The sequence below is a fragment of the Rutidosis leptorrhynchoides genome, chromosome 3 (genome assembly GCF_046630445.1).
Source record: "Rutidosis leptorrhynchoides isolate AG116_Rl617_1_P2 chromosome 3, CSIRO_AGI_Rlap_v1, whole genome shotgun sequence".
NCBI lineage: Eukaryota > Viridiplantae > Streptophyta > Magnoliopsida > Asterales > Asteraceae > Rutidosis > Rutidosis leptorrhynchoides.
In genome coordinates, this window is record NC_092335.1 from 58,627,033 (window position 1) to 58,637,225 (window position 10,193).

A 10,193-nucleotide genomic window follows, 5' to 3' on the forward strand; every position below is an offset into this window, starting at 1 on the left:
GCGAATACCTTGCTTTTGACTCCAAACTCTTGAGGACAAATTTTCTTCACTATCCTTCGATATTAGAAATTCCAAGATATCATCGTATCTTTTATTATAAATATCCTCCATATTTTTGAAGATATTTTCATAACTATTCTTATCTAAAATCATTAATCTCTTCGTGCTATCAGTGTTACATCATATAGAAACTGTTAGTTTCTATATTCTGTAAACTTTCGAGCTTAAAATATGAATGTTATTGAAGTAATGTTGAGATTTAAAGCATGAGTTAGTATAATATAATGGCGCTTGGCCAACGTGATTATATTACAGTAAGTCATGATGAGTTTCTAATGGGACGTGATGATTCACAGATCATAACGTCATCATGTGCCATGTTACATAACTCTTTCATTCTGTCTAACTTCTAAACATATCAAGAAAATATATTCTTGATAGTTCTATTCTCAGTGATTCTGGTAATTTGACAAAACAATTCGTGCTATTACCGTTACTTTCTGCTTAATATATTATAATCATTCGAAACTCCATACTTACGAATTCTGAACCATTACTCGCTTTACTAGAGGTCGAGAAGAGAATAAAAAGACAAGGAACTCCGAAACATAAGGGAAGATATAAAACTCAATAACAACACTGAAATTACAAATCATGTATATCAATACGTATAGCAAGATAAAGACACGGGAGAATTAGAAATATTATAACCCCAAGGTAATAGTAGAAGTGAATGGAATCCTCCGGTGGGAGTTGGAAAAGAATAAAGACAGATACGATAGTCAGAATAAGAACAAGGATCAGAACTGGATTAAGCGTTGTTACAATTTTTAGATGTATGGATTAGTGAAGAAAGTATAGGAATGATGAGAATAATAAAACGGAAGAGGTAAATTTATAATGAAATTACTTGATAGAGCAATCGAGGCAGATCATCGCATTTAATTATAGAGATCTTAATTTCCATAAATCCTGAAGAATCAGGTCTTATAGATTTCGAAGATTTTCTTTGATTCCCTTGAATTTTGGAATTCTACCCTGACTCTGTCAAAAGTTAAGACGAATCTTTACTTTTTCTATTTCACTCTTTTGTGATAGCTTTATTCGTGCTCTTCAAATAATCGAATTGTTTTAGCTGTATTATTCAATAATGATGAAACTCTATTTATCAACTCATATTCGTCATGAAAACATTTTTATTGTTAGCCATGACGACCACAATCAAATTTCGGGACGAAATTTCTTTAACGGGTAGGTACTGTGACGACCCGGAAATTTTTGACCAAATTTAAACTTAATCTTTATATGATTTCGATTTCGATAAGTAAAGTCTAAGTCTACAAATTGTTGAACTATTTAAATAGATTCATTTATACCTTTGACTATCTCCGACGATTCACGAACCATTATTTGTAAATAGATAAATATATATATATATATATATATATATATATATATATATATATATATATATATATATATAGATTTAATGTATATTAAAAATAAATGTTAAAAGATTGTAATACTCGTTTAAGGTTCCGATTGATATTAAGCAAGTTAAACTCAAACTTATATTATTTTAAAATAAACGATTAGCAGAAAATGAGATTTATAAATTTTAGGCTTAATAATAATATAATTAAAAGTTTTTTTGTTAAATTTTAAAATTTCTTATATTTTACTTGGGATAGGGGTGAATAATTAATGTAATTTTTATTTAATAATTAATGACTGAATTTTATACCATAATGACCAAAATAAATAAATATAGTTAATTTAAAAACATGGAATTTTTCTGAACACTTTTATCCGCCACTGATTTTGCACGATACACAGTCCGTAAAAAAACTGTCGGTTAATTAGAATCCAAATATATCGATGGTTTCTCCTAAATTATTTCCCATGTGACTTTTAAATTATTATTATATATTATTATTATTAAGTGTTTCCTGTATTATATATGCAACTTGCAGTGCATATGAGAAAACCACAAAACACTTGAAATTTTACTCCCTGTCTCTTCCTCTTCCTTGTTGATACCATCCCTCATCACACTTTTTTTTTTCATCACCACCGTAGCCAATTCCTTTATCTACGGTTCGAATCACGATCTTCAACCCGAACCCAATTTGAACCGATGCTACACTTGCTTGTTTTTTTGTTTATGGTACCTATCACCACCACCTATAAACCGCACTCACCATGTCAACGCCACAACCATCGGCTACCACCATATTCATCGTGACACCATCATCACACTTAAACTCGATAAACCACCCTAACCGTCACCTCTTATGATCACTACTCTCTTCACTTTCACGAACCACCTTCTTCTCCGGCAAACCTCACCACCATGGAATCAACACACCACCATTACCATCATTATTTTGTTGATTTTCTTTTCGTTTTCTGTTTACTGTTTCGTGAGCACATCTTACAAACCCACAATCACCATCTCCTTTGTTTTGTATTGAAAACTCACAACCTTATTACCTTTCACCACCATCATAATACAACCCAAGTCACCTGCTATCAACAACACTACCATCTAACCTACTTATATTAACAATAGTCATCGTAAAAACTTGCATCGATTTCTTTTACTTTTTCAAGTAGGTTTGTTATCCTACAACGAATAAGAACTCCTACAACTACCAACTTCACCATATTAATCACCATAACCCACCATCTATCTATAAAACTATTACACACGGTTCCTGTTTGAACCAAACCAAGAACAAATATATCCAAAACCCATTTTTACCTTCTACTTCACCATGAACTCAACCGAATTCATGAAACCCATTTAGATAATTAACTACTGCGTCTTTAATCTTCTGTTTCTATTCGAAGATAGTCCAAACGTCCATGGATTACTACTGCTACTAATTTCCATTTCGTTTCGCTGATCAAACCACAAGCCATCTGCATCATTCACTACCGGTTATGCTGCTATTTTGTTTTCCTGCTGTTTCAGTAATATCACGAAAAAGATGGTACCAATGATCTTACTAATTATTTACTTATTCATACAAAGTATTATTGTTAATGTTACTGGTAATCTGACTATGTGTTATGATAATGGAGAATGACACTTGGATGATGCAAATCGTGAATTTGGTGAGGAATTATTATGTGTCCTGCTACAGCCATATTATTTCAATCATTTAACTAGATTAATTGGATTATGGCTTAAATAATTTACAACATGACTTTTAGAAATTAAAGATGAAACAGACAGAATATTTCAATTGATTATAAGTGGGATGTGAAAGTCATGGTAGGGTCTTTATGAGAATAAAATTTTAAAAAGTAAGGTAGGCTTTTGGAGTTGTGGTCGTGTATGTTGTGCGTGGGAAAGAACCAGCAGGCCCACCTTGGGGTTGTTTTGGTTTGTAGTCGATAAACATCAAGAAGTAAGGAAGATGACTAACCATTGATAGGAGTATTCGATGATGACGTAATGGTGATGAAGATAAAGGTGGATGATGATAATTAGTTACGTACATAATGTTATTCGATGATGGTGGAATAACGATGATGATGGTATAATGACGATTAGAATGAGATGATTATGATAATGATGATGATACACTCGATTAAGTATGATGATGATGTTGTTATGGTGATCGTATGATATAGATGATGAGATATTATGATTTCAATTATAGAGATGATGATATTGTCGTGGTTTAACTGCTGCTATACCCTACCAATTTTTTTTACTCGATTAATTAAAATCCCAAATAAAGTTTCGGTGGTGTATAGAGTATTTGTTGGGCTGAATTACCCTTGTGCATAGTGGGCCGAAATTTTTTTTATTTGTTGGGCCGAGGACTAGAGATCCTTTTGGGCTGAGATTTTGTTTCAGTTGGGCCGAAATATGGTTAGGAATTGCTGTTGGGCCAAAACAGATAGTATACGGGTTATATCTTTATGAGATGGGTGTATATCAGAAAAGCTGAAGTGGTGGGATGGTTGAGAGGGTTGTTGGGGTTTTGAGAGGTCGCGGGTTCGAGTCTCGTCTGTGGTATTTCTTTTTAGAAAAGCTTGGAGAGGGTATACACTTTTATTTTGATTCTCTCATTATTATTATTATTATTATTATTATTATTATTATTATTATTATTATTATTATTATTATTATTATTATTATTATTATTATTATTATAATTATTATTGATAGAATTATTATAAGTATTATTAGAATTATTATTAATAGTAAAATTATCAAAGGTATCATTTTAATTTTTTTTATCATTATTATTATTAGTAAAATCATTACTTTTAGAATTATTATTATTAGTATACATTATAATTAAATTAACATTTTTATTAAAAGTATTATTTTTATTAAAGTTATCATTTTATCATTAATAGTAAAAGTATCATTTTTAACTCTATTATCATTATTATTATTATTTTTATCATTTCTAATATTATTTTAGTATTAATACAATTTTAACAAACAAAAGATATATATATATATATATATATATATATATATATATATATATATATATATATATATATATATATATATATATACATACATATATACAAAAAAATTTATTAAATACATATAACATAACAAAATTTATATTTTTATTTATTTTAAATATATAAAATAAATATATGAAATATATAGGTTATTAATATAAAAATGATAAAACTAATAAATTATTATATATATAAATTTGTTCGATTACAATGTGTTAATATATATAAATGATATAGGTTCGTGAATCCGAGGCCAACCCTATAATTGTTCAATGACGACATATGTATTTTTACTACAAAATACAGTATCATGAGTTTCATTTGCTCCCTTTTACTCTTTATATTTTTGGGACTGAGAATACATGCGCTGTTTTTACAACTGCTTTATTAAATGCTATTGAAATATATTTTGAACTGCGAATACATGAAATGCTTTTATAAATATTTGACGAGATAGACACAAGCAAAACATTCCTCGAATGAATTATTATGCAGACAGAAGTTCTGCGGATTATTGTTGAATTATGTGGACATGATAATTGCCACCGTTGAATTATGTGGACATGATAATTGCCACCGTTGAATTATGTGGACATGATAATTGCCACCGTTGAATTATGTGGACATGATAATTGCCACCAATTAATATGAATGTTATGTATCGAGAGAATGATTTTATACACAGGTTATGTGTATGTTATTTTTGTGCACAAGATATGTGTACGGATACTAAGATTTATGAAAGATGATTTTGTACACGAGAAAGGTGTACTGTATTTAAAAAAAAAATATCGCATGTACATTACAGGTGGGTATAGGATTCGGGCCCATTTGTACCATGCATGATTTAAATCTTGTGGTCTATCAAAATGATGAATTTTATTGTTTTATGATAAACTTATGAACTCACCAACCTTTTGGTTGACACTTGAAAGCATGTTTATTCTCAGGTATGAAAGAAATCTTCCGTTGTGCATTTGCTCATTTTAGAGACGTTAATTGGAGTCGATCTCGCAATGGAACCAGATGTTGATGACTACGTCCAGATGGATTAGGACGAGTCCTTTCACCACAAATATTTAACGTTTTTTAAAAAGTGTCCGTTTTGCGTATAGTCAGTGACATTGTGTTCGTAAAATTATTTCGAGTTTAACGATGGTGTCGGAAAAATTTAACTCGTTGCGAGCGAGAAGATATGACCCGTTGAATATTTGAGTGGAGTTTATTTAAGATTTTTTATGAAAATGGTGATTTGATATTTTACCCCCCTGTTTTAGGGGTCGATTTTAATTTTTGAACAAAGTGTGGGGAGGTGTTTGTGGTGAAATGGAATTTAGCTAAAAAGGAAGAAAAAAAAAGGGTGAAAAGTCTTAAATATCCTTGATACTATTCATAATTTTTGTATAGTAAAGTAATAGTAATAGTAATAGTAATTGTAGAGATACTTTTTGTTTGATTTAATAGATAAATGGAAATTACCCATAACAAAAAAGAATGTACATGAAAAAGGATTCACTGCCAATAGACATTCTATAACATGATCAGTGACACCAAACTATGTAAGGAACTAGAAAGTTGCTTACAAATTATAGAGTCAAATAGGTTGAATAAATAAGGGACTGTGTAATCAAAAGCACTGCACAATGATAAGTGTAGTGTTAAATTTAACATTCGATCTTAACGCTGTACGATTTTAAAGGGTACCATTGATTCAGTGTTAAAAATTGAATTAAAAAAAAAATAATATAGAAAAACGATCTTAATCAAAAAAAAAAAAAAAAAAAAAAAAACTGTTTAACGCGGCGTTGATTATAAACTTAGACCTTTCATGTCAGAGTTGAATGTTGGCAAGTTGTCGTGAATGCCAACATTGATGAATGAAAAAATCAGAAAAAACCCTGAAAAAACACACGTCCCTGAAATAGGGGATTGTTTGATCGGAAAGTAGGAGGAAAATACCCAATGCCACTCCAATTGTATGCATATTGAAGGTGACTTCGATCATGTGTATTTTGAAGGGACCTGAAATATTAAAATGCCTGTGTAATAACTCAGGTATCTATATATTGTTTAGATGAATCATAATAAGAAAAATCAATTAGCTGATAATTTAATAATACCGGATTTACCTTGTTATTTGATGTTTAACGTTTATAAGGCCTTATTTTGCATATCTTGAAGCGTACTTCAAAAGTCAAAACTAATGAGACGGTACATCACATATTACTTTTAAGATATCTTTGGTATGAGTTCAGATTTACAGACATTTAATTATATGTATCTAAAATTAAAATTTTATAGATAAATAGTAGAGTAATACTGTTATTGATAGAAATAAAACTAGCAAAGTCATGCATTCCACAACCAGTCTCAATAAATAAAGTACCAATCTTAATAAACAATTTTTAAGTATATAATAAATGGTTTATTGTTATATATAGGTTCATATTACAAAATATTTACATATTATCATCAAAGACAATAACAAAAATTAAAATATAATCATCAGGATGGACTATTATACATTTATACTTGAATCCATCTCTGTTGTCCTTCTGATCAGAACCTACATACTCACATATATATAGGATTTAATGTGATCATATCATATCATCATATGATATATGATATGATTTTATTATAATTCAAGATCTTCGTTCTTCGAAACCTTCGCCCCTTTCTTCCCTAATAGTGGCCAACCTCGGTGCAAAAGACGGTTTCATTGGAAGAACAATTTGCAACGGTGCAGTCTCGATTAGAGACTTCACTTGCACCATCCTCATTGTTCGTGACATATCATTCAGCGTCATCATGTTTGATAAAGTACTTGATCGGTTTCTTTCTTATGTATGTTTATATGTACAATCGTCTCTTTCTGTCTGATCTTTCAATTCAAACCAGAAAGAGATAATTTTGAAACCTAACTTCACCACGTTAATTACAACAGGTTTGAACGTAAATGAAACCAATTGTGTCACTATTTATAGGCATGTTTGCACGTATATGTTTTATAAAGTTGTTGGTTGAACATCTGGTCTGAATATCAACCATGAAAAAATATATATCTTTGTTTGATTGATGGTTTTGAGAAAAAACAGGAATTGAATTCAATGCTAGGCTTTGTTTTAATGAAACTATTTTGATTTTGAACTTTAAAGCATTGTGAATGGTAGGTTGATGGACGTTAAGTCATGTCACATTATAAACGGTTGTGAAGAAAACCATGTGTCAAAATGGGTTGAAATTACTTGCTTCAATAGGAGGGTGTTTAAAAAAAAAAAAAGAAAATTATAAGAGGATGAGAGATGTAATTGAGATACAAACGCTCAAATGCTAAACACCAACAAACATGTGACATTGACACAAACGACCAAACTCGCTACATTGCAATCCACAATCTTCCATCAAGAAATAGATCATCTATTTGCATTTGGTGATGTAAACATGTAACATTCTGATGAATCTGATCAAAAGAAATTAAAGAAAAGTCTGTGTGCGTTCAACCATTTGAATAAACCGAACCACTTGACACCAAACTCTAGGATCGTTTCTGCCCAACTACATGTCCAACACATAAGCTCATGAGTCCCTTAGTACTCTAAAACCAAACCAATTGGTGATAGAGGGAGGTTCTCTAGGGTAGAAGCTTGAAAATTTGTAAATTTATAATGTGATAGATCGATGGAGTATATAACACATAAGGTCTCAAAACAGAGCAGGCGAGTTCATATGTTTTCAAGTGAAAAATAAGGTCCCTTCAAAGTAGAAGCTTCGTTGGCTTGGTGTCAAGGTCTACATAAGGGGAGCAAGTGTTACTGACGCACAAACAAGATGGTTCAACACGTATGATGTATTTTTTTTTGGTGGGGGGGGGGGGGGGGAACTTTACAACAACAAAGCGATTTTCAAAAAAAAAAAAAACAAAAAAAAATGTAAAAGAGATATGCAAGATACAACCAAAGCGGCCCGCACCTAGAAAGCTACAAACTGCATCTATAGCCGAAAATCTACGAACTTATAAAAAATGATCTGCACGCACTAAACAAAAGGGCACACCCGGAAAATACAAACTAACCATGACAAAAATACATGAAAAAAACCCAACAGTTAGCTACAGTTAAGTTGGTACAAATGTTAAGGACCAAGTTCGTTACCAATTTGAAATACCAGTACACAGACCATTGATCGTGCAAAACATACAAAAACAGTGGCTAGAACCATCAAGGAAAGCCAACACGGATCGTTAAACATACAAAAACAGCAGCTAGAACCATCAAGGCAAGCCAACACGGATCGTTAAACATACAAAAACAGCAGCTAGAACCATCAAGGCAAGCCAACACGGTTCCTTAAACAACTAGTAACAAACAGGGTCCAAATTACATTTAAGCTAAAAACGATTAGCCGAACACATAGATATCATTCAGGAGTGCATATTGGTTCCGTAGTAATTATACCAAAATGCACATTTTGCTAACAGATAAAATGTGCTCGATGCGTTTCATAAGCACTTGCAAGATAAAAATTGCACGCAGTTCAAATACAAAATCATAATATAATCAAAACATCTCAAACACAGTAATATATAATCTAAAAGCACAACTCAGTCTGAGGATTAAAGATATTGTAATATCAAATACAAGAAATCACAATTCTCATTCTCATAATTTTAAAAACAGAAAAACAACTTAAACCTTAAAACAAAAAGGCGAATTAATCGAGAGGAATCTCAACATCACCAGCAGCAATTTCTTCCTGCAAATCCTTAGGATCCTTACCATCAACCGTACAACCAACTGATACACAAGTCCCGAGGATCTCCTTCACAGTACCTTGTAATTCCTTAGCCATTGATCTCGGCCTCATCACCTTTGCAATCTCAATCACATCATCAAGTGAAATATTACCACTGTGTTTGATATTCTTCACTTTTTTCCGATCACGTTCCGGTTCTTTCAACGCTTTGATCACAAGTGCGGCAGCAGATGGCACCACGGAGACCTTAGCCTGACGATTTTGAACTGTAAGCTTGACGGTGACACGTAGACCCTTCCAGTCCTTGGCGGTTTCTTTTGCGATGTCTTCTCCGATCTTCTTTGGTGATAGACCGAGTGGACCGATTTTAGGAGCGAGTGAACTCGCAGCTCCGACCTCACCGCCGGTAACTCGGACGTAAACGTCGACCACCTGAGATGGATCAAACTTTGGCGGCATTGTTGTAGCAGCTAGGGTTTTGGGGAATGAAGAAATGAGAACCAAATCAGATAATAATCGATATAAATTAGGGTTTGCGAAATGGAACAGACTTCTATTGGGCTTTTTATGATGAAGTTTAGGCCCAAAAAAGCTTTCGTGGATACTGAAGGACCTACTCTGCAAATTTCTTTCTGTTAAGTTCTAACTGAAGGACCATTGGTGTCAAATTTGAAACCCACTATTGGATGGGTTCTTTTTAAGTTGGTGCCATTGGGCTTTTATACTACTCGCGTTAGTTAGCAAAGAAATATAAGTAATTATTTCATGGGAAATTAATAAAAGAATACATTTTCCAAAAAATGTTTTTATGACAAATCTCTTGAATTCGTGCGAACGAATTTGAAGTAAAGACGGCGAAAGTGACCAACGAAATAAAATGGAGTCTTGTAAGACTAGTCAAAAGAGGTGCGAGAGAAAAGGAAAGGTTATCCGAGCAC

General features: G+C 32.0%; 1 protein-coding gene across 1 annotated transcript; it reads right to left on the reverse strand.

The window, feature by feature from the left end:
• Window positions 1-9,084: 9,084 nt before the first annotated feature.
• LOC139896172 (large ribosomal subunit protein uL11-like) lies at window positions 9,085-9,763 on the reverse strand. The gene has a single exon (XM_071878762.1). The coding sequence runs from the start codon at window positions 9,712-9,714 to the stop codon at window positions 9,214-9,216; it is 501 nt and encodes a 166-aa protein (XP_071734863.1). The 5' UTR covers window positions 9,715-9,763; the 3' UTR covers window positions 9,085-9,213.
• Window positions 9,764-10,193: the final 430 nt, after the last annotated feature.

Bases quoted from the DNA above. Each gene is read 5' to 3' on its own strand.
- LOC139896172 (XM_071878762.1), bottom strand. From the start codon at position 9,714: ATGCCGCCAAAGTTTGATCCATCTCAGGTGGTCGACGTTTACGTCCGA.